General features: G+C 45.1%; 1 protein-coding gene across 2 annotated transcripts in view; it reads left to right on the forward strand.

Annotated features, from left to right (window-relative positions):
- Positions 1–1,079: 1,079 nt before the first annotated feature.
- GLRA1 (glycine receptor alpha 1) overlaps positions 1,080–26,071 on the forward strand; it is an 81,832-nt gene continuing 56,840 nt past the window's right edge. For both annotated transcript variants that reach the window (XM_021697229.1, XM_021697235.1), the window contains exon 1: positions 1,080–1,135. In XM_021697229.1, the coding sequence (XP_021552904.1) occupies positions 1,080–1,135 (56 nt within the window). The remainder of the gene's footprint in view (positions 1,136–26,071) is intronic.

Below are 26,071 nucleotides of genomic sequence, written 5' to 3' on the forward strand. Positions count from 1 at the left end.
CTCGTCCAGCACTTTAAGCGTTAAGCTCAACCCAGAGTCTAATACGCGATTGGCCAAACACTGAGAAAAGATCGGGTTTTCGCAGCCGCGGGCCAATGAGCACCTCGAGTGGGAGGGTTTGAAGATACTAAGGAGTTTTCCCCCCCTTTTTTCCTCTCCACCCCCTCCCATCGGCCTTCGCCAGCACCACCCCCCCTCCAACCCCCATGCTGCCAGTTTGTTAAATTAATGCAGTAAGAAAGTCTGAAGATCTGAAGGAGTCCTGGCCAAAGGAAGATGGGCGAGCTCAGAAAATCGAGATGCATCTGAAGCCTTGGGCTACTGAGCCCCGCGGAGTCGCCATGGCCCCTGGCAGCCCCTGAAACTTGCCCTGAGCTCTCTCACGCCTGCAGCCCCGAGCAATGGGACACCTTTCCTGCAACGATCATAACTTATTCGGCGGGGACCAGAGAACAGGGATCGCAAGGCGACAGCAGACCAGCACGCAGGCAGGGGAACGAGATTCCGGGACTCGGTCGCGATGCGCCAGCCTGGCACATTCTCCGGGATTTCACTGAAGGCAGCACCGTCAATCGCTTCCCCTCGCCCCTAACCCCCTCAGGCCAGCCCAGGGGCATATAGCCCAGCTCTCTCTACCCAAATGCTCGCCCAACCTAACGGTCCGAGGCCAGCGCTCTGATCGCCACAGAAGATTTTTGTTTCCTTGCATGGAGCTGGCCGTTTAACAGAAAAACAGGGGTAAAAAAGAAAATATACCCACCCCCAAACGTGCCTCCCCAGCGCCGCAGGGAGCCAACAGACAAGCTGGAGTTTAACAAACAGCAATACTCTTCGCGCTCCTGAAAAGCAGGGCTGGACGCTCTCCGTGGTGCTGAAACGCCTCGCGGCTGCCTCTGTCCGTGGTACCTACAGACCCCTCGTTCCAATTTCCCCTGGGGCTCTTCCTCCGCGCCCCGGTTCTCCACCTCCCCTTAGCATCTGGATTATTTTTTCAATAGCGCTCGCTGGTTTTGTAAGTGCCGATTTGAAACATTTTTGCCCCCATAACTCGTGGACTACAAAGCACAAGGACCTGAAAAATGTACAGCTTCAATACTCTTCGACTCTACCTTTGGGAGACCATTGTATTCTTCAGGTATGCAATTTTCTACTGACCACATCGCTGTAATGGAAATGGGGGAAAGGAGCACTGAGGCTGACTCTGTCCGTGATCCCCCCCATTTGGGGGGAGGGGGCTGTTGTATACCGCTGCAATCGGGTCTTTCCATCCCCCGCTCCCCCACCCCACCCCGCCCGCAGGGGGTCTGGCTTGTGTGTGGAGGTCTGAGACAGTCGCTGCTCTGGCAGCTGTTTGCCTGTTTTTTGTGATTTGTTTGTCCTTCCATCTGCTATACCCCTGCCCTATCACTGGCCCCCAGCCCCTCTGCATATTGGCTCTCACTGGGCTGAGGACTTGAAGGGGAAGCTTTAGGAGTTACTCAGTTTAATTAGGACTGCATTCTCTCTAACCGCAGTGCCGAAAACCTCAGCTCTCCCGTCTGGGAGCCAAGTGACAACTAGCGGTGACGGGGAAGGTTGCACTCGAACTTGCTGGACACAGAACATTTTATTTTTCTCTCCTTTTTTTGTTGTTGTTTTCTTTTTCTGCGGGGGGGGTGGGGAGTGGGGGGGGGATTGCTGAGGCTTAGTGCTTGGAAACAATAGTGTTATGACCTCAGGTTGTAAAGCCCTGAACTTGGGTGCAGAGTGAATCTACTTAGGAACAGATCCTGGGAAACATTCCCTTTTGAAACTTTGACTTCCTCCTCTCACCCACTCACCTTTTCAAACTCTACTTTGTTAGCTGCAGATCCTGAACTGATGGACAATTCTTGTTTGTTTTGTTTAATTTATGTCTGTCCCTCAGTCTGTAGCTGAGTTCCCTCACCCGTTATCTCCCAGGTTAAAATTTTCTGCCTACAGGCTTAGCATTCTATGTTAGTACAAGTGAAAAGTGAAAAATCACCTCTTCGGGAAGCATTGGAATAGATAGTCCTTTGTAAGTGGGTGAATCAGCCATCGTCAGAGATGGTTATGATAAATTCCATTTATATGAATTGAAAAAAATTTTTCTTCTTCCATGACCCGCAGGGATCATTAATCTTTCTCATTTTAGATACCTGCCTCTCATGTTTTACCACGGCATGGTATTAACAGTCATTTGAAAAACCCATTCTAGGTTATTTTTAAAAATAAGTAACCACCAAATATTCTCTCAATCATAAACCAGCAACTAATTCTTGGTTTTCCTTTTAACATTGTAGAGAATTCTGCATATGAATTGTTGGTTTGACTAACCTGTCGATTGGTTTATTAAATGAATGACACCTCCCCCAGACCCCAGACTGTAAGGGTCTATATGTCAACCACTCTTCATGTCTTTCTCTTGAGATGAAGAAAAGACCCCCTCCTTCCCTGCGATACCCAATGCTAAAGCTTCTAATGTCCAGCTCAAATAATTCTTTGATAGGCCATAGTCCTGCCCACAGCTCAGAATGCAAATAGTCAGGGAGTCAGATAGAATGAAAAAAGTGCAACAATCCAGGGCCTTGTGAATTGTAGTGAAATGTAGCTACTTTATGGGGGAAAGGGCAGGAAGTATCCTCTTAACAATATCAAATCCTTTCTCCCCTACATACATACAGAACTGTAAAATGCTTGGAGGTGGGGTACTTGGTAACATTTGTATGCAAATTGATTCTCTGTTTGGCTTACCGAGACAGAACTGAACCAGAAAGATTAAAGAGCAAATTAATAGGACCAAGCACATCACCTCCCATACAAACACCCGATTCCTTTTTTCTTGATGAACAGTATGCTTGATTTTCTTCTCCCCGACCTTGTCTTTCACAAAAGGGAGACACAGTCTAAAAGGTTTGCATTGTAATCATTTTGATAACACTATGAATCCACCGTGTTAATTCTTTAAGTAAACTGGTGGTGGCCCGTCAGAAAGGCTCACTCTACATCTCCTTCCCCTACGTGTGTCAAGGCATATCTGAGCTACAATGTATATGGGATTCTGTGTTTATAGGGAAGAAGAGTCATGACTTTGGAGAGCTGGGAAGGGATTGGTACTATTGCACTTTCAAAATACAGGAATGGCTACATCATCTGAGGAGTAAATGTTGTTTCAGAAATGTTCTGAAACATAAAATAATAAAACTAGAAACTGAACTAGGGAAATACCCTCAGGAATTTTTCAGAGAGATGGAGAAAAAAAGGTCAAAAGGAGGGAAAGTATTGTCTTTGTGTAATTGGCACTTTCATTTCTAACTCTCTCATTTTTGAAATTTTAGGTGAAAATGCAGAAGCATTAAAATCTGGGGACTCAATAGAATTGTATGTGGGGGTAAATGGAGACGGGCAGCTCCCTAGCAGGTTCCTTGTGAATAACCCTTTCTCCCCCAAGGGACAGGCACCCATGTTGGAATAAGCCAGTCCAATCATCTCAGGCACCCAGGTACTCCTTAGATTAAATGATGCCAGCTGATCACCTTGTTGGGGAAATCTGGGGGCCAGAAAAGGAAAGGCCATCAATAACAGAAGTACCGCTGCATCAGTACATAACCAGCAAACGGGCAATAATGACGGTAACACAAAACAACAATCAAAGTGAGCCAGAAATCTCCGATGGTGCCAACACAGAGACAACAACAACAAATCGAGGCCTTAGACAGAGCTGAGAGGAGAGAGACATAGGGCACTGGGAGGCACACAGCATTGCAGTGCTCATCAACTGTGACCCCATAAGTAAAATGAGGTGATTTGGCTGAAGTTCCTGCTCTGGTATTTTAAAAGCCTATGGTTCTAAAATTCCATGAGTGACATTCTAGGATTCAATAACCTAAATTTTGTCTCTTTATTTTCAGTTGGAGATGGGGCTTTATATCCAGGCTGGTCAAAAATAATAGGCAAAGATATGGTTTTTTTATGGTAGAAGCACATTCCTTTCAAACCTCCTTTTCAAGCCAAAGGGAACTTGCTTTGATTCCCAGAGCCTTTACAGTGCCTTATGGCTAGAAGGGCCTCAGGAAGACCCCAAAATTTTTTTATCTTCTGAGTAATTCAAATAGACTCATAGCATAAAACATGCTTCTCAGTCTTGGCACTATTGACATTTTGAACCGGATAATCTTCATTAGGAGGGCTGTCCTGTGCATTATAAGATGTTTAGCAGTGCCGTGGCCCCAGCCCCCACCTCCAGTCATGACAATCAAAAAGGTCTCCAGACCTTGCCAAAAATCCTGCGGTGGGGGTTGGGGTGCAAAAATTATCTGCAGTTGAGAACCACCAGTATAGAATGACCAAATATTTAATCTGCTGTTCTGATGTACTAATTTTTAATGAAGAAAAAAGTCTAGTTTCCTTGAGAAAATGCTCCTTAAGAAACACACAAAGCACCCAAATGAAGCAAAAAGGGACCTAGCCCATGCATGCAAAGGGAATAAAGGTAGAGGAGATAAACCAAGCCTAATCCATGGCTGGCTTTCCCAGAAGATGATCAGCTTCTCTCTATGTGCCACTTCTACCTGCCATCCCAGTAGATGCTTCCTTGCACAGGGTTTTGTGCTAAATATGGCACTCATTTACAAAGAAAGGTCACTAAAACCTTGAAGGAAAGATGTTTCTATGCACACTTGGGTCAAAAGAAACATGGCAAATAGATTGTTTCATATCATCCTGGAAAATCAGGTGAATGAATTTTCCTTTGAGGTGGCCCCTCTGGCTTCTGAGTCTCCAAGCTGGCCAAGAGGGGCAGATGCCCACCTCAATCTTTTCCTCCTGGTAGCACAGCTGTATTTTCCCTCAAATCTTACCCGCTGCATTTTGGGCACACAGAAAGTATCTAAGAGCTTCTGAAATGGACCAAGGATTCTTTTCCTAAGGAAAGAAGTTTCTTGGGCAAGTTTGCACCAGGGCCAATCAAAATGTCAGTCTACCCTCTTCAGGGAGCTTAGGAACCTTGAGTAAGAGAAAAGAAAGCATCACGTCTTTTATTCCCGAGGACGAGGACCCTAGGCTGGTAAATAGAGTTATGAATCGGCACATAACTTCTGCATATTCACAAAACTGGTGATGACCTCTCAGGGGATATTTAGGAAATTTATTCTTGAGACCAACTTGTTATGAAAGAGGTTGCAAACAGGTGGCACAGTGGAGGGAGCAGTTGGGCTGTGATTTGAAAAACCCCTGTTCTAAAGTCAGCTCTGCCCCCGTCCTGCAGCATGGCTTTGACAAGTCTCTGCGTCATGGGGACTCAATTTGCTCACCAATCAACTCAAATGACTGATTCCAACAACACCTCTAAGTTCCCTCCCACCTGGGATAAGGTCTTTATAAAAGACAGGCCCATACCCACAAAGGCTCAAAATGAACTTGCTTCAGTGCCGACGCTGCCTTCTTTTCTTCACCAGGCATGTATTTATCATGTATGGAAGCGTCCGGTCCACAACCGGGCACTCTGCGGAGGGGACAGAGGTAACAGATGCCAGAGTCCCTGTCCTTGCAGAAAGGGGAGACACTGCTCCCTTTAAAGCTACATGAAAACGTTTTTCCTTCATCAGGGGGCCCACAGAGCTCCTCTTCAGACAGCCCATGCACACGTCTTGCGACAGCATCACATTTATGTGGGCGTCATTAACTTTATTTCCTTCATCAGCTGGCAGAAGCTAGAATGATGTTTCAGATGGATGGCACTGTCTCCCGCCTGGCCATCTTGACGCTATTCTGCAGGTTTTCTGCTGCTTTAGGCAAAGTGGCCTTGGCCCAAAGGGCAGGAGACCTGGGATCCAGAATTTAGCTAGTGCCATGACCTTGAGAGGGTTCCGTGACCTTTCTGGCCCTCAGTTTCCCCAGCTGTAAAATGAAGGGAATCAACAAATCACTCTCTCTAAAATCATTTTCAACTGTGCCAGTTAAGGATTATCTTCTTCCAATCTCCTCCATGATAGAATAGTTTTGGTTACAAATATTGCTGCATATTTCAATTGTTATAAGAAATAGCAATGTTGCATTATATTTGGGCTCAAAAGTCTGAAAGAATTGAGGACCTCATTAAGCAACTTCACTGTGGAGGGTTGTCCCACCCTAGATAGTGATATCTAGATTATTGACAAGTCACATAAATATGTCCGTTTCCCCAGGAAGCACTTTGGATGATGAGAAAACATGGTGCTTGATTACTATCCCCACAGAGCTGAGGAGTGGCATGAGAAAGAGACCAAAAGTTTCTATACTTTCACCAGGGTTTCCGTTTGGGTTTTTTCCTCCCCCCATAAAAGCTATGTTTGTAAAAATCTGTTTGCCAAATCCTATTCATCATTAACTTATTTTCCCCATCTTTATTAATCAAAGGCATACATAACTGCCAGAAATACTGAACATTATAGGATAAGCGATATCGCCACACTGAGTTGACCTAAGAGAAAACAGAAGTAAAGTCACGTGATGCTTTTTAGTGAGTCCATAGAGCTTTGTCAGAAGTAAATATGCAATTTGTTAGAGTCTCTGAAAAATTAAAATGGATTCTGAATCCTCATTACTATTTCATGAACCCCCTAGATATCCAGGGACCCCATTTGGGAAACATTAAATTTGATTTATTCTATACAGCTCCAAGAGAAGAATTGGAGCAAATTGATGGATAATTATTTTAATGTACACACACAAATTCTAGTTCAATGTAATTTGGAAGTTTCTGGCAGATCTGTCAAGTGGTGCAATGGGCTGCCTCGGTGGTAGTAAGGGTCCCTGTCACTGGAGGTATGAAATCAGAGAAATCCACCTCCCAGGAAGGATGTAGAAGAAATTCAAGCTGCTTTTGTGGAATGAGATTTATAATTTACTGCATTAAAGTAAATGAATGCAGGTCAGAGACAAATCTTCACAATACTTCTATTCCCTCCTTTCCTGACCCCCAAATTACCATTCCGATCTTTGTAAGCTCTCTGGGCCATGCCATAAACACACTTTCACTCATCCCTTTTCATTCTTTAAAATGGATTGGTGATGAATAAATTGGGCAATGAACACGAGCATGCGCACGCACACACACGATGCAACAAAGGATTATTAAAAGGAAATCACCTGGTTATGTAAGAGGCTGGTTTTAAGAAATGAGAAGGACCTCAGAATAAGAAAATGTCAGAGCCAGAAGGACCACTAGAAAGTGCACTGGTCTCCAGACAAGTCCATGGGCACGGAGAGCGTTCACAGGACCGGTGGCCAGTATGGCTGAAGGCCTCTCAGCCCTGAACCCCAACTGTCCCTCCTGAACCAGCCCCATTAAGCCTAACACACAACTGAAAACACCACAGGGCCAGCCAGCAAATTCATGCAGAAAGCACACTGGAAGGGAACAATGCCCGGAGATGCTGAGGAGAGGGGCTTATCCGCAGTGCCTCTGCTTTGTAATGTGAGCCCTGATGAGGGGTGCTGAGGCCCCAAAGCTTTTGAAACTCCTTATAAAGGATCCCTTTGTGGCTTTCTGAAGTTGATATTGTCCGAGTCTCCTGAGGCTAATTCAGTGCAATTAGATTACCACTCTCTGCCTTTGGATCCGGCTGTTTCTTGGTGTCCGTTGCTAAATGAGTTTACCGTCTTAACAGGGAGCTGCTGACAGTCATTAATCTCAGCTGTGAAATGGGCAGCGTTTGCTCTTGCCTCGCATACGGCGCAACCCAGAGGCACCTAGAGTATAAGCCTCTGCTCCCTTCCCGGCAAGGTCCTCCTCAATTTCCCACCCATTCACCCCCAGAGAGTCACATGTTCCTTCAGAGTATTTTAAGTGCCGACAGAATCGTGGAGACTTAAGGCAGGTCTATAATTCAGCAGCTCTCAAATCTAGCTGTAAGGGGCTGGTCAAACATATAGTTTCCCCCCTCCATACTAGACTACTGAATCACAATCTCTCAGGAGGGGGACCCAGAAACTTGTAATGTTAGCAAGTGTCTCTAAATCAGTGCTTTTCAAACTTCAGTGTGTGTGTGAATCACTTGAGAATCTCACTGAGATGCTGATTCAGACTCAGGAGGTCAGGGGTGGGGCCAGAGAGGCTGCATTTCTAACAGCCCCCAGGTGATGCTGATGCTTCCATGCACCCAAGGTTTGAGGAGTAGGGCTCTAAATGATTCTGGCTGGGGACCCCTGACATAGATCAACCCTTTGATTTTGCAGATGAGGAGAGGACAAATGACTTCCCTAAGGTTATAGAGTGAATGGTGGAGCTCCCCAAGTCCTGCACAATTCTATTCAGCCCCTAAGCTGATTCCCCTGCATGTCATCTCTAAGGGCTCTGCCTCTGCACTTTCCTCCTTTGGCTCATAAACACAGACACACACCTCAGAGAGCTATCCCCATTCCCAAACTGGCGGTCTGGGCCCTGGAGTCCTACTGTACCTGGGTACTCGACCATGCGATGCTGGAAAGGAGAAGGGGCACCTGAGGAATGGGCTGTGAATCCTAGCCCTGGGGGGCCCGAGGACACCGCAGTCAGAGTCTGTTGGGACTGATGGAGGAGGTAGATCAAGGTGATCAGAAGGAGGAAATCTGTGGTTTCTCGCTCCAAGGATGATCTCACTGATCATTCTCCCTGTGCACATCACACTATCAGCCCCACATAACTAGTGTACCGTTTAGGACTCCCAGATGTTCAGTCTTGCCCCCTGCTACCATCTGTCTGACCTTGGGACCACGTCCTTCCTTCTTCTCTACCCCCTTCGACCTATTATCCTCTCTGCAAAGCATATTATTATCTTAGAATCAAATAAAGTAACCGCTATGGTCTTCGGCCTTGGAGAGCTGCAGGTTGATGGCCGTGTGCTCAGTTCTGCAACACTGCCCAGCTCGGGAGGAATGCGGCACGGCCGCAGCAACCCTGGCGGCCAGGCGGACTTGCAGCACTCTCCTACACGAGCACTCAGCAGCTTATCAAGTGTTTCACACTCACGATCCCATAGGAGCTTCCCAGTCATCTTAAAAAATAGATACAAGACAGTGGTTACTATCCCCATTTTAGAGTGAGAAAACTGAGGTTTGGGGAAGTGACTTGCCTAAGAATGTATACACACACACACACACACACACACACACACACACACACATATATATACATTCCGAAAGCTGCAGGTCTGGTGAGCTGGTGCAGTCCGCAGGCTAAGAGCCCCCCTCCCCCAGTGGGCCGCAGTGGGAGGATGGAAAGAAGCCTACAAGAGAAGAGCTGGGAATTCTCCATCAGGCCTTCAGTTTGACAGCCATATTCTTCTGATTCTTAGCCAGATAGTATTTCTTTCTCTGTTCTTGATCATTTGTAATTGTACAATATATGCATATATTCCTTTTTAAGAAAATCTAATACTAGACTTCAGCCTAAAAATCCCCTTTGATAGGATCTCCAGGTCCATCCCAGCTTTTGTTCCTTTAAGGAGTTTTGTACTTGATAATTTTTATTCATCTACGTATGTGTGTGTGTGTGTGTGTGTGTGTGTAAGAATGCATACACACAATGCATAACTATTGAAGGATACATATACTATTATCTTTTTTTTAAAGATTTTATTTATTTATTTGAGAGAGAGAATGAGATAGAAAGAGCATGAGAGGGGGGAGGGTCCCAGGGAGAAGCAGACTCCCTGCTGAGCAGGGAGCCCGATGCGGGACTCGATCCCGGGACTCCAGGATCATGACCTGAGCCGAAGGCAGTTGCCTAACCAACTGAGCCACCCAGGCGCCCCATATACTATTATCTTCAGGAATCATACTGCCTGTATCATTCTGCAATTTGTTTTGTGCACGTCTTACCATGTCTTGGGAAGCTTCACCTGTTGAGGCATACAGTTCCACCTCATTCTTTCAACTACTGCAGAGCATTTGATGTTACGTATATCCCCTTGTTTTCCAGCCATCCCGCGACTGATGGGCATTTATACTTTCTTCTCAATTTTCCACTGCCATCAGTGCTGCAATAATCACTGTGTACCTACATCTTTGTGAACACATGTGACGTTTTCCCAGGCAGATAACAAGAACAAGAAATGGAATTGCTGGGGCACAGAGTAGGTGCATCTTTTATGCTAATAGATGCTACAGGCTACCGTTCCTTTCTTCCCGAATCTTCCCTTCTTCCTCCCTCATGATGCTCCCTCTCAACCTGGGCCACAACAATGCACTAATAATAGTTGTTACTATTTATTGCGCATTTATTGAATGCCAGGTCCTGTGTTAACAACATCATGTGCCTCATCTCATAACCCCACAAAAATCTTTAGACATAAGTACTATTATATTCCCATTTACAGCTGATAAAACTTAGGCATAAAGAGGTGATATATAAAAAAAAAAATTAAAAAAAAAAGAGGTAATATAATTTGCCCAAGGTAAGACAACTAGTAAGAGGCAAAGTCGGGATTCAAAACCAGGCTCACTCCAGAAAACATTCTTTTAACCATTGCACTGATATTGTTACTCCAAGAATGCACCAGGGAGAGGAGAGAGGGGACTGAAGTGGATGATGAAGACAGAGGCAGAAAGGAGATTAATTTCCCTCTCTAGATAATCAAGGGCTAATCTCTTTCAGATGGTTCTAGATCATCATAAAGTTAACGTACATCTATAAATAGATGTGAGTTTTCAATCTCCTCCCTTCACAGAGGAGGGGAATGGTACTGACTTCTGCCCCCATCACAGATGGACGTGGTCAGGGCTCTAAGGGCAGACAGGTCACTACAGTACCTTTCTTCTTCATCCCACCTGCCTAATGAACAAAAGCCCTCGATTGAAAGAGCTGTCGAGGGTTCTGGAAGACAATTTCTGCCTGGCCTGGGAGGCCAGGAAGAAAAGCAGCACAATCTGTGGCCCATTTTTTTTTTTTAAGTTTTTTTTAGAGAGAGAGAGTGTGTATGTGAGCAGGGGCAGGGAGGGGTAGAGGGAGGGAGAGAATCTTAAGCAGGCTCCACGCTCAGCACGGAGCCTGGCAAGGGGCTCAATCATGAGATCATGAGTTGGATGCTTAACCGACTGAACCATCCAGGTTCCCTTAAAAATTTTTAATTGCCAGTCATTACTCCTCAGACCAAAGCCTCACATCCTAACCCACAAACACACAAGACTGAGAATACTCAGTTTCCCTTATTCTCCAGGGAGGGAAGTTGGAGAGGCAGCCCAAGCTCCAGCATTGGAGGTCTTGCCACAGACTCCAGATTGGCTGTTCCCAAAGCGCGGCCAAAGGGCTTCTCAGAACATCTCTAATCCAAGAAACCACGCCCAGGCCTGACGAGGGTGGCAGGAGCAGAATGGGGACAGGAAGCAAGGACTGGGCCAGCACTCCTCTGTAATCATGAGCGGCACTTCAGACCTGGCCTGTGGGAAGCCCGAACAATGCTGTCTCAGACACCTGTTTTCAATAGCTCTCTGAGTGACACCAGAGACTTCTCCAAGTGTATCCATAGCAGGCCTGCTGCTAATAGAAGAAAAAATACAATAAAAACAAAGTCTCCTAATATCAACTCTTGAAATAAACTTGCTGGTTTGTATATATTATAAGCATTACAGGTTTGCTATAAAATATTTAAACCACATAGGAAAATAGGATTCAAACTAAAATCCATAGAAATCTCACCACTTGGGGTAAATCACTTAACAGTTTGATATTCAGCCTTCCAGACGATTTTAATAACAATGACAAAAACATGAGTGCTTACTATGTGCCTGATATCTTTCTACAAGCTGTGTATTAAGCTACGTAAGCTTCAGAACAATCCTATAAGGCATTTTTCACCCCACTGTAGAGATGAGGTTACAGATGAGGAAACAAGGAGGTTAAATCATTTTCCTCGGGTTACCCATCTTGGAAATGGCAGTGCCAGATTGAAATCCAAGCAGTCTGGCTTCAGAGAGCCTTGAACTGCCGTGCTACACTAGGGAGCTGTTTCTGTTTCTCAGAAATGGGCTTATAGTAAACACCATGTTCTGCAACTTCTTTTTTCACTCAGCAATACGTTGTCAGTGTGCATGCAGAGTTATCTCACTGCTGTTTGCATTCACGCTGCCCTTTGCTAAGCGTGCCAGGTTTTAGCAGGACAAAACTCCACTTGTCACAAACTCCACTTGCCACCATAAAGCCCCCACCTCCGTGTCCAGCCCTTTCCTTCACACAAACAAAATTCCAGCCCAAACTGAACTTCTCACTGGTCTCTGTAGCATGCCCCTTATTCTCATCCCTGTACTGTTCTCACACTGGTCCCTATCTCTCCGTAAATCCAGAAAAAACCCTCCCCTCATTTCTGCCCTGAAAGGCACACCAACCAGCTCCGGATTCAAGCTCATTTGACTTTGAATCCTGCCTCGGTCACTTCCTTGCTATATGATCTTGGCAGTTCACTCATCTTAAAAACTGAAGATAAGAGCTTCGCCAATAGATCAATGAAGTTACCTTTCGTGCACTTTTTCTGCACAGAGCATAAGCCCTTAATGAATGCCAATTTCTTCTTCACTTCTCTGAGATCCTATCCATGCCTCAAGGTCCAGCTCTGGCCTCACTACCTCTGCAAGGCAGCCCTTGGACCGCCACCATCCCCCAACTGGCCGTAGACTCTCCTTCCTGAGTCCCCTTGGAGATGTAGGCATGCCCCTCAGCACTCAGGTCACTCACAGTGGCCTTCCGCACATTTGGGTGCCCTTCTAACTTCCCTACTGGACTGTAAGCCCTTCCAAGGCCAGGAACTTAATGCATTTTGAGGGACATGGGGAAGGGTAACAAGAAGATAGAGACACCCAACAAGAAGACAGAAGCACCCCTGGTGCTTCCCAGAGTTTTCAACTTGTTCTACTTCTTCCTCATACATAGCATCGATCCTGTGGTTCATGTATATTAGGTATTCAGTGCCTTTGAGTTGAATTACTTGGTCCCCGCATGCCTGCTCCCCCATCATCTTCTTATTGGCACTGCAGAAGCCCAGGACCAGAAGGCTTCCAACCAGCCAACCCCAAAGCACTGCTGTGTCTCACTGTGACCCCTTTTTTGCTCCAAGACATGAGTCACAGTGAGAGTGAGCTGGACATGGCGGCTCAGCCCTGGCTCGGTAGCCAGCGAGGTGAGTTGCTCAGCTTTATCCTTGCTATCTGGCTGAGCATGTGCAAACTTTGGGCCTTTCAAAACATCTGAGCCATCACCGATCAAGCTGCTTCCCACCACGACCCAGGTCTGCAGAGAGGCCCCTTTCATAGGACAAGGCAAACTTCCTACAATGGTTTTTAATTGTGCAGAAAACATGAACTTCATTAGAGATCATTTTCTTGGTGTGATCTAAAACATTTAGCAGAAAAGAAAAACTCTTGACAGGAGCCAAGAAAAGACTGCATCATATCCAGAGAGAAGGGGCTTGGAGGACTTTGTTGAATATGCCTTGGAATATAAAAAGCTATGCTTCCTAGAAAAAAGGGTGACAAGTTTCAATAAAAGGTGTAACCCCCATGCTGCCTCAAAATTGAACATCCTGGAGATGAGAACAGGATTTTCCTCCCCCTGCAATTCCTGCTCTGCCTTTGTAACTGAGTCTCAGTTCTTCCATGCCTATAAGTAGACTGGACTATGTAAAGACTATGGGTCTGTCCAGCTGTCATTGCATAATTCTTAAATTAAGTTGGCTCATAGAAGACCCAACAGTTAAAAACTCTTGTGAATCAGTCAGATATATTCTGGAATCCTGGTTATATCACTTGATTGATACCTGTATGTCCTGGACAAAGATTGTTTTTAAGATTCCTAAGCCTCAGTTTTCCTCATCTGTAAAATGGCAATGATTAGTATCTACTCCCCCCACCCCAAAAAATCATCCTAAGTATTAAATGGGAGAAGGTGTATAGAGTGTTAGCCACACATGTGGCACAAAGAAATCGTGCAAAGCAGGAAAACCATGATGACTATTACTAAAAGGGGATAGGTGCAGAGCATTATGGAGCATCAAGAAGAGTCTGTTTCACTCTGCCTGGAGGTGGGGAGACAGCACAAAGTTCAAGAAGCCACGACACAAACTAGGCCACAAAGAATGACTAATTCACCAGGTGGCAATAGTGCCAAGAGAGAATGTTGCAGGCAGAGAGAGAAGGCTTACAGAACAGGCAAGCTGGAGGATGGGGAGCTCAAGGACACTGGAGGGGCCAGCTATCCACCGGCACCCAGGCTCAGCCCAGTCCTGCTCTGCCCTGTTCTTTCCCAATGGGCCTTTTATCAACTGGAAGCCTACCTGCGAGTGGACAATTTGCTCATTATCCCCAAAGTACTTACTGAATTCCTACCATAAGCCAGTAATTGTTCTAAGTTCTGGAGACAGACACAGTGATGAACAGAACAGATGTAGTCCCTGCTCTCATGCAGCTTAACTTCTAGAGAGGTCTACAAACAAACAACTTGGGAAACTATAGATTTTCAGGTCATGGGCACTGCTACAAACCCAGTAAATCAGATGATGGGACAGAGACTAATCCACTGGAGTCCACCCCAGGCTGCTTACGCTTGCACATGCACACATCATCTCCCTTAAGACTTATATCATAGGGGGGGCACCTGGGTGGCTCAGTCTGTTAAGCATCCAACTCTTGATTTTGGCTCAGGTCATGACCTCAGACTCATGAGATTGTGCCCCGTGTCGGGCTCCGCACTCAGTGGGTAGTGTGCTTGAGATTCTCTCCCTCCCTCTCCTTCTGCCCCTGGCCCCACTCATGCTCTCTCTCTCTAAAATAAATAAATAAAGTCTTACCCAAAAAAGACATATCACAGGGAGATGGGCAGGTGGGGAAAGTCCCTTTCTTTTTACTGATGAGGAAATTGAAACACTGAGAGGAGCAGTGATTCATCTAAAATCTCATGGCCAATAAGTGCCACAGGCAGGTGACCTCATTCCATGCAGAAAAGTAAAAAATATCCAGGATAAAAGATTAAAATGGAGGGGAAATGCGGAGAGCAAGTAGCAAAACAGTATGTACAGTAAGATCCCATTTCTATTTTTTAATGTTTTATTGTTTTTATATGGGGAAAAAGAAGTCTAGAGAAATGGACCCAAAACTGTTTATAGTTGTTTTATCTCTTGAGAATGAGACTATGGGGGACTTTTATTTCCTACATTAAATATTTTGGTAATGCTTGAATGTTTCACAATATATATTACTTTTGAAAGCTGAAAAAAAAGATTTTTTCCAAAGAGGGTGTCACAATCAAACTTGGAGCCCACCTAAATAAAAGACACATGCACCAGGTAGGGAAAAAAGACATCTGGAGTGGTCTGAACCAGCATCCCGTTGATTGGTTTCTCCAAGTAAAAATGAGCCTAGAGGCTAAGATTATGTGGTGTATTTGGACGAATTTTCTGAGCAAATGGAAGTTGCTTCCCCCACTTAAGTCATTGTGCTAGAAGTGAGATGTCACTGGAAAATGGAAGGCCAGAGTTATGTTATAGACTTGGGTTTTTAGAACAAGTGAGGGATGGAAGGTATTTTCATCAGGGTAAATGAAGCCCTACCCAATTCTTTTTGTAATTTCATAAAATCCTCCTGGTCATTAAAAAAAAAAAAAAAACTTAGAGATGGAGAGAATTATCTGACCCAATCCTTTCAATTCCCAGGGAGGAACAGAGGCCAGAGGGAAAGGGATTTGTCTATAAAGTCAACAGTGAATTAATGCCCAGCCCAGACAAGGACTGAGGACTCTTAAGTCTCTTATCACTATGACAGTTTTCCCTTAAACCTAAAGATTGTTCCACTGGTAGTGTGCAAGACAAATTTCAATGGTACAGAATAATTTTCTTTCATTTTACTTATCATGAATTTTATTTTATTGGGTACTGGAATTTACCACTTTCATTGTAATACTAGTAGTCTCTGTTATGCTAAAAAATCAAATTATTAAGTAAATTAAATAACAGTATATGAATCAGGCAAAATTTGTCATATGATATATAGGCAATTTGGATTTGAAGAATGCTGTACTCTACCATTCCATCTTAGACACTGCCAATCGATTGAATGGAAAATACCAGAAGGACTTGTGAAACTCAGTTCTGAGCAAAGCCTAACCGTACCTCTAAGTCTCAAATGGCTTCTCAATGTGAGTCATGGACATGGACTGCTCTAAGAATTCAAATAGTTGGAGGAAAGATGGCACATTTGGGTAAAAAGTAGGCACATTCAGCAAACAGAGCACAGCGGGGATGAGGTCACCAACAAGTATCTATTGAAACTATATTCGTAGTTTTCTGTTCCCTTCTCATGTTAAAACATCTGCGACTCCCAATCCTTTGCCTATGAACAGAAATTCCTCTAAATAATATTTATAATATTATCAGATAACATGTATTTAGAATCTACTATATGCCAGGTACTTTTCTGAAAGCTCCATATGCATTAATTATGTAATCTTTAAAGCAACTCTATGAAGTAGGTACTATTGTCATCCCCATTTTGTGGCTGATGCCAGGTTGTGCCAAAGCAGTGATTTTACCATCTGGGACACCTTGAGGCCAATCCAGTTCAAAGTCTTCATAGGCAGAAGACATTGTACAAACCTCACATCCAGAGATGTGTTGGGGAAGAGTGGAGAGAGTAGAGTCTCTGAGGAAGAAAACTGAGAGACTCACCCCAAATCACAGCCCTTCCCAGTGAGGAAAGGAGGTGGGGAGAACATGACAACACGCTTCTCTCTGTTCTGCCACCCAAATTCCTGATTTTGTTTCCATCTGTCACCATGGATTCATGAAGAGACAAAAAAGGATAAGAAATAATATGGGGCAAGACATAAAGAGGGAGGACAAGATAAGGGGGTGGAGAAAAGGGGAGATAAGCAGAGTAATCAAAAGGGAAGAGTCTCCTCTGGGTTCAGCCAAGACCATTCTGTGTGAGTCTCCCTCCCTCTCTGGACCGCAGTATTCTCATCTGTAAAATGGATGGGTGGACTGGACTAGCTGACTTTTAAGATCTCTCTCAGATCCATCATTCTAGGATTCAGAAACAAACGAAGGAAAAGGAAGAAGGTAGAAGACCAGAAGGGGAGAGAAGTGTAGGCAGGAAGATGCAAATGCTAAGGAGGAATGATGAAAGGGCGAGGAAACAAGAGGAGAAAGAAAAGAGGTATTTCCCAAGTCAGGTGGACTCGGCCTTCTTGTTGAAAGAGAAGAAAGGATTCTCCTATCGAGAATTACAGCAATAAAAGCTTTATCCTCAGGCAGTCAGCTCCAAGCCTCCCCCTGGTGGGGGCCATGGCTGGGGGTGGTGGGGGCCAGGGCTGTCTTAAGAACAGGGGCCAGAAGCAGCCCTGGGAGGCGGGTGGGGGCAGCCTGGTTCTCCCTGTCTAGGAAGGAGGGCAGCCCCTCCGCCTCTGGGCCTGATAATGGACAACGATGATTAGCATATTCCCAGGTCTGAGGGATGTCCTGGGGAAACTAGAGGATGTGCCCAAGGGGGCTACAGCTGTAACATTAGCACATTGTGCCTGCAAGGATGCAATCCTGGGAGCCACCCAACAGAGAAAATCCCAGGCCAGCAAGAGATCTTCCAAGGTCATCTTCTCCAACCTCCTGCCTGTAAGCATCCCTTCACTAATAGTCCTGTGCCAAGGGAGTTAGTACAGGGTGACACTCAGTCCTGTTCTCCAGTTTTCAGAGTTGTCTGAGCTGTCCCAGGCCTTGAGGCCCTTGAAGACAAAGATAGTAACTCTGACCAATGGACTACCCCCTTAATGCATAGGGCACAGTGCTGGGCACACAGTGGGCTCTCCAATAATTGATCAGTAGGTGAAATGGTTCTCTTCTCTCTCCCCCAGTAATATCTATTCTGTTGCTTAACATTTCAGTCTAAACGTTCTTCCTTTTGTTTATTCCACTGCCCCTGTTTCAAAGTCCAACCTGTCATTTGCCTGAGAGGACAGAACCTGGTAGATACGGGCCTCTGTGGAAGTGAGGGAGAATACCCACTCTGCAGGTGACAGCGCCAAATCCGGACTTGACCCCCGGGAAGACGTGAATAGACAGCAGCACTATATAAATGAGAACCACAGGTGCAAAGGAAAAGACCATAGATAATTGTTCGCTTCACATACCGTGAGCAACTTCTGTATGCCAGGTTCTTGGCTAAGCGATTGATCTGAATTTTTTATTCTTCCCAACAATCCTAAAATTAGAATTAAGTATTCCTAGCTTACAGAAGAAGAAACTGAGGCTCAGAAATGTTAAGCAACTCTCAAGGCCCTTAAGTAAGGGGTAAAGTCACAGTTCTAGTCCACTCTTCCGCTGACTCATCCTTACAGCACGTTGCTCAGGGTTCAGCCTAATCTGTGAACACTTCTGGCAACAAGAAACATTCCACCTCCTGATGCTGCCCCTTCCATTATGGGGCAGCCGTCCTGGTCAACACGGTCTTTCCTCCCATGTATCAGGCAGCCGCCTCCCTCTCTGAAAGTCCCCTCCACCTTCCCTGGCCGCCTGGCACAAGTCAGTGGGCTGTAAAAGGTACCTCAGCTACGGAATCAGAAAAATCTGGTTCTATTCTTACCTACCACCTACCAGCCATGGCACATTCAACCAAGGCACTTCTGCCATCTTCTGCCATCTGTACCTTGGTCTCTTCATCTCTGCGAGAGGAACAAAACTATATTCCTCATCTAGTGTTTGGGAGAGGATAAAATAAATAATACTGCACAGGGCTGAACTCAGTGCCTGGCAAACAGTAAATATTCAAGAACATTATTTTACGGAGTCCCTCTTCCCCACCGACACCCGACAGAGATTTGTAAAAAATGATCTCTCTGCCTGAATCTTCTCTGAGCCAAACACCCACAGAGTCTTTAATTATTCCTTACAGGTCAATTTCAAGTTTGTTTACCAGCCCAGTTTTTCCTTTCTGGACCTGCTCCAACCTGTTAATGTCCCTCTTAAAATGCAGGGCCTACAGTGGAATATAATAAATTAGCCCAGATTTGAAGCACAGCCCACATCCCTTCTTTCCTGCCATACCTGCCTCTCTTAGTCTTTATATTTTTCTGGAGTTCTTCAGAATTATTAGGTGTAAGCCAGACTGGCATAAAACTTTAGTGAAGAATGTTTGAATCTCACAAAAACTTTAATTTTTATTTGTAATAATAGTGAACACACCGAGTGGTTTCTCTGTGTCTGGTACTACATCAGCATCTGACACGCATTTTCTGCTTCAACCCCGACAGTCCCAGGAGCACATTATTGCCCTCCTTTTTCTGATAAGGAAATAGATTTGAAGAGGCTAAGTGACTTGCCCAAGATCACTCAGCTGTGTGACAGATGTGAGCCCACTATGCCATCCTCCCTCTCAAAGCAAGCACGTATGGGCTGCTTATTATATCTAAGTACTTTCAGGGATAAAAAATTGGATATGATACAGGCAGAAGACATAGGCAGGGGCAATTTAATATAAAAGAAAGAAATGTCTGGCACCTGCAACATTGGACTTCTGAATACACTGTCCCAAAGATCTCTCCTTCTCCCCTCCAGCACATGCCAATTGACTACGGCTTCCTGGGCAATCTGAGTGAAGGGAGAAAAAGGAAAAAGATAAAAGTGGTCATCTCTCTTCTTTTAACTTTCACTCTCCCACCATTTCCTTCAACCCTTGCCCCGAGCAGACTCCACCTTATAAAGAATTTTCAATGAGGAGCCTGCTGGTCCTGGGGCTGGGGGAGATGGGAGCTCCTTCACACTGGTGTAGTTTTTCTGCCTTAGAGCTAGTCATACTCTTTGACTCAGCAATTTTGCTTCTAGGACATGAACAGAGGTTTGTGACCAAGGGAGGTTTTCACAGCATCATTTATAATAGCTAAAAACTGAAAATAATACCAATGCCCCCTCGGTAGAGGGATAGCTAAGTGAAAGCTAATACAGCCACCCACTGGCATAGGCAGTCATTTATAATCGTGTTTCTGAAGGTTTAATAACGAGAGAAAAATGCTCATTTAGAATCTTCAATAAAAAAAAAAAAAAGGCAGGAAACAAAACCGATTATAATCTACAGAGGAAAAAAGAAAACCCAGAAGAAATTTACTAATATGCTAACAGTAGGTATCTAGATAATGGGATTTCCAGGTGGGTTTTAGTTTTGTCTTTGAACCTCGTTGTATTTTTCCAATGTGCATTTATTGTTTTAACCATCAGAGGAAAATGTTATTTTTTAAAAGGACTGAAAGAATCTGGTCTGAGGGCAGCCAGCCAGCTTGTGAAGAACAATTTTTGCCACTGGACAGTTTCCATCTGTGCAGCACCAATTACTACTCTGTTACCATCAGATCATCTTAATCCTATTGATTGAAATGCCAAAGTAATGCTATTAATTTACTACTTAACAGATAAATTACTAGGAGCATAGGAGAAGGATCCCCCAGAGTACTCCTTTAGGTGTGACACTGCGTGGTCCTCGAACATTCAAGCACAAAGCCCAAAGAAGCTTCTAGAAGTCCATCTATTTATCCCTCATCAAAGAGCCTAGATCAACCAATTCTCTCTGAATCAATAAAAATTGTATTGGATATTTATGATGTGCCAGGTACCAAAACAAGTATTCAAAAGAATTACTTGACTCTTTACAACAACCCTATGAGAAGCAACCACTATTAACCCCATTTTACAGATACAGAAACAAAGAGAGGATAAGTGGTGTGTCCAAGGCCACACAGCTAATAAATGGCAGAGCCTGAGTTTGATGGCAGAATCCATGGAGCACACCCCTGTTCCAGTCCAGAAGGGAGTTCTTATTTGGGTAGCACCTTATGCTTTCTTCAACATGGTTTCAAATAGTCATTTATAAGTTAGGACAGAGGTATCTACACTCTAAGGATGAGGAAACTGATGCTTAAATTTATGATGAAGGGCTGGCTCAAGGTCACACAAGAAAGGAACAAGCAGAAGTTAAACCGGGGATTTCTGACTCCGCATCTGTAGCCTGCCCCATTTCCTGGCTGCTTCTCTTTGCCTCTGACACCTGCAGCAAGAAGCAGGAGGCAATGGAATTTGGCCTCCTGGGTGGTCCCCCTATTAGTTACAAAGAGGTGATGCTGCTGGAGGATCCCACAGGGTAGAAAGGAAAGAAACCCCAGAAGGAAAAGAAAGACGCAGCAGTGACCCTGCATTCCTTCTGCCATTAGCCCTCCTTCATCCTCAAACCAGGAAGGGGCACCTTGTCGTTCCCTCATCGTCCACCTATCTTCCTTTCGTCTCATTGGGTCCCACGGGTTTCACTGACACATCTCCTGAATTCTCCTCAGTCAGTGCTTCCTAGAGAAGCTTATACTAAACCACAGAGGAATAGAAACTTAACACAATGCATATTCCAGCTGAGTGAACTGTTTGAGCACATGTGAACAGCTGCTCCAAAACTTACATCAAAATTCCACCTCAGTTAGAGTCGTGTACCAATTCTGCCATCAGAGCACCTTGATTAGGTCATTTAAGCTCTCCAAGCCTTCGTGTCCTCATCTGAAAAATGGAGGAGAAACTGGTACCAACTTCATAGAGTTGCTGGATGGATTAGAAAGCATGTATGGAAAAGTTCTTGGCTCTGTACGTGGCACCTAGAAAGTGTTGAAGCATTGATGGCGATCGCTATCACTGTTAGCTAACCTCTGAGTCCGTTTCCTTCTCTATAAGATGGAGATGATCATCCCTACTGATTTTGTAAAACCGTAATACAGCAGGTGTTCAATAAATGTCTTTTTTTTTTAATGCACAAGATGACCAGGTCCCATAATTCCATGACTCCTCTTCCTTCGTCTTCCCCAAGACTTTGGAACCTGCTGAGTGAGACAAAGAAGTTCCACCCCACTGAGCAGAGCTGTATCTCTCAGTCTTAGAGGATTCAGGGGAATGAACAAGGTTTATTTAGAGAAGTATCAGAGCCCTGGAGCTTCCGAAAACTGTATTTACATACAAATACCCACTTCAACTAAACCCTCTCAACTCACAGTTAAGTGTTCTCTTTCTGAAGACCATTCACTCAGTTGATTAAAGGCAGCTTCACTTTTGAATCCAAGTTGCTCTTTCTACAATTTAAGGTCATTCTTCCTCTGAGCCCAGGAAGGATTGCTTATTTTCTCAACATCCTCCTTTGAAATCAGTCTCCTGGATGCTTGAGGGCCACACAGGTCCAAGCTCCATTCATGAAAACCTCTGTTTTCTCTGGGATAAATAGCCCCTTTTTGTTAATGCATTTCCTATGGCTTCATTGCAACAAGGCTTACTTTCCACTACAGGCTTGAGCTGGTATCGACTGGGGAGGGAAAAATGATGTCTTTTTCTAATAGGCCCAGATATTCAAGCACTTACGTGTCTTCACGTAGGCCTTCCTCTTTTAGTTTGGGAGTTCACACAAAGTAAGGGCTAAGGCATATTCACTACTGATACAATTAAGAGAGAAGTTTATCAGGTCAGGTCTACCTGGAAAAGTTATTTGACCTCTGTGAACCTCAGTTTCCTCATCAGTAAAATGGAAATAATGACCCCCAACCCATAGGATTATATTAAGGACTAAATATCGAAAATAAAGCTCTTAGTGTAATGCCTGGTACTTTATAACTACTCAACATGGGCCAGCTGTTATTATTATATTATTCATATTTTGCTCAATCACCTGGTACAATCTCTGGCTTATAGTAGGCACTACGTAAATAGTTTGGGATAAATAAGTAAACCAATGAAGTAATAAATTAATGGTAACTCAAAGGAGATGATGACGACCTCTAAGTGCCTAGAGAATGAAAAAGGCTGACTGCCCTGTGAAGGGAAAGAGCTTGTTTCCACAGCATCTGTAAAAGCATGGGGCCTTTGGCCATTCAAACGACACCTGCAGTTGGTAAAGGCAGGTGTATTTTAAAGATGAGTGAACTGAGATGGAAAAAATTAAATGAAAGTCAAGCTAATGCCAGAGAAATTCTGAGAAGCAATTTAATGAAAGCCAAGAAGGGATCGCCCATCCCCTTCCCATCTTTTGTGAATGGCCAAATTGTCAGGATGCCCCAGACCACAACTGGAGATCCTGGTCATGTTATGGCTCTGCCATCCGAGACCCTGAGCAGGTCTCTCAACCTTCCAGTGGAACCTCCAAGTCGCCACCTGTACACGGGGATGCTGTCATGGGCATGGGACAAGGAGCAAATGCAGCGACCGATTTGGAAGTGCCACATACATGGAAAGCATTATTTGTATGAGAGTGATCATCATACTGTTCTCAACCCACACTCTCCGACTCTCAGAGTTCTAGGAATTCCCACCGGTAGTTCCAAGAGTCATGCAAACATTTTATCATGAACCACAGTGGCTCCTCAGAGGAACTTTGCAATCATTATCACTTGGAAGAGTCAACAGAGTGTAGCAGTTAATAGCGTGGGCTTTAGAGGCCAGCTGACTGGTGGCGGTGCCCCTTATAAGCTATACAACCTTGACTACACTTCTGAAAATGCAAGCGTCAGCTTCCTCATCTGTAAAATGGAGGTAATGATGTCATCTTCGTAGGATTGTTGAGAAGATCAAATACAGTGACACATGTAAAGTACCCAGCACACGGTAAGTGCTAAGTGATTGGGAGCTATCCCTACCTTGAGCTAATACCATGTCTTTATCTGTTTTTATCCTATTATTATTTCTCCTCAATATTTACGCTCCCAGGCCTTGGCAACCTCAAATGACCAATCCCTGCTGATCAGTGCAATTTTTCTTCCCGAAACTTTTTGTCCAGAAGCCCTGAGCTCCATTCTCTGCAAAGACATACTTTTCCAGTGAGATTTATCTGATTAAAAAGAAAACTGCATTGAAGGTAATGAGAGCCATTTGCTCTCCTGTCCAGCTCGTGGGATGCATGCTGATTACGCACGGCCTGCTAAGAGCTTTGACTCTGGCAGAGCAAACCCCATAGGCCTGTTCTTTAGCACTCAAGTCTCTGAAGGATCCCCCAGGATTCCTCACACTGTAACTCATTGCAGAATGACACGATGGTCAGAGGCACGGGAAAATTTCCCCAAATGAGACATTTGGGGGCCGTCAGTGAGATGGTTATTGTTGAATCGTAATTAGGGACCTAAGTGGGGAGAAATGTGAGGTGTATGCACAGACATGGGTTTGACCTAGGCCACTGGGCTGAATCAACCCATGGGAGGGTTGTGGATGCTCCCAAAAGAAAAGGATGGCTTCTCCTATCTTCCTGTCTTGGATTTTCCCAGAGGACGCCAAGTTTTCCCCCTGGGACTGACTAAAGGTATCAGGGCCAGGACTGGGCACTCTTTTACTCCAGTCAGATCACATCACTGAGGCCCAGTACCTGCACAGCTACGTTCTGCTTCCCCCGGAATGCCAAGTGCTCATCACCTATTTAACAACTATCTGTTGAGCCCTGACCATGGGCCAGGCTCTATGCATCATGGAAGGAGCCTGGAAGGAAGCGTGCAAACACCATTCTAGCAGGGTCTTGCCTACAGAACCCCTCGATTGCCCCAGTCCCGAGGAAAAGGAAGGCTACAGAGTGGAAGGTTGAGCTTGAACCAGAAAACACCAAGGGCTGCTGTGATTCCAGCCTTGAAACCGACACATGGAGTGAGGAGAGACGTCAGTTAGGCAAATCCAGCGGGGTGTGTCACCGCTAGATCACCACACAAGTTTGAAGCCTTAATTGTCTTGCTTTAAAATGGGACACACATCCTACTGCTCAGGCTGTTGGCAGGATAAAATGAGATAAAATATGTAATGCTGTTTCTTGTCACCAAACAAGAAAAATAAAAACACAGCTTTTTGGAAATGAAATGAGAGGCTGCGGGGAGTATAGACTCCCTCTCCTAGAGGAGATTACCTACAGGATTTGATGACCTACAGGAAATTCTACCCTCGATGGACTGGGTTTGAGGCTCTGTGATGCTATAGCAGGGCCAGGACTAGGGTGAGACAAGTGAGGCACCCAGAACACCATATTTAAATAGGGGCTCACTCTCAGGCCCCTGTAAGGGCACACACAACCCTGAGAGTGAGTGCCTCCCTCAATTTCCCAAGGAGCCTCCTCCCCTCCTCCCTGCTGCCAGCCTGCTTTGTGGAGAGACAGAAAATAAAGCAGAAGAGTTCACAGATGGGAGGTTATCCAGAGGAACAGACCAGAAGCAATGATAAGGTATATGAAAGCTCCCTAGAGACTCCCACTTCCCTAGGGGCAGGGGAAGAACCTGATGGAGTCTCAAGGTTCCTTCCAGCTCCAAAGATCCAAGATTTTATCTTTCCCGCACAAGAGAATCGTATTCAAATACATGTGCTTTCTGACACAAATAAGGTTTTCTTATAGGGAGCAGATATAGCTGGGGGAGGTGGGCCAGGAAGGGAGAAAGAGGTGTTGTCCCGTAAGTCCCTGGGGAGAAGTGGGCTCCGAGCATGCCAAATGTGACATTCTGCTCCCAGGGGTGCTTAGCAGATCATGAAGCGAGAGTAATAAGATGTCAGGCCCTCCCTGGCCAGCCTAAGCCCCTTACTGCGATCAAATCAAATTGGAATTGCACAGCTGGCCATGAAAAGCCAGATGTTGACCTAAGGATGCAACCCAGGCCAAGCTGAGGGTGACCAGCAGGGCCCACACTGCATAGCAACCCCCAGGTTCCCGGATGTCAGAGCCAGGGTCCAGGAAACTGGTCAAGTCCAGAAGGCCAGAGAATGCTGGTCGCACCTCTTCCCAGGAGCCTAGGACATGGAGCCCTCCTCAGCACCTCTCCCCCTTCCTTTCCCCAAGACAGCCCATAGGCAGAAGAAAGAAAGCTTTCCCCCCCAAAATGCACAACATGGACAATGGCAAATGTTGGTTCTCTCTGAAAGTGCAGAGGCTAAAATTAATAAAACTCAGAAAAATTCTCTGATTCATGTCCCCACCTTCCCCTAAACACTGCCTTCCTGCTCTGAAGCACCATAGCAATCCAATTATGCCACCTGAGCTGGGTGGCAACCTCCGATAATTATTTATGTACCTGATCTGTTCTGTCTGCTCAACTATAAACAACAAGAGGGCA

This window comes from Neomonachus schauinslandi, chromosome 7, assembly GCF_002201575.2.
Source record: "Neomonachus schauinslandi chromosome 7, ASM220157v2, whole genome shotgun sequence".
NCBI classification, from domain to species: domain Eukaryota; kingdom Metazoa; phylum Chordata; class Mammalia; order Carnivora; family Phocidae; genus Neomonachus; species Neomonachus schauinslandi.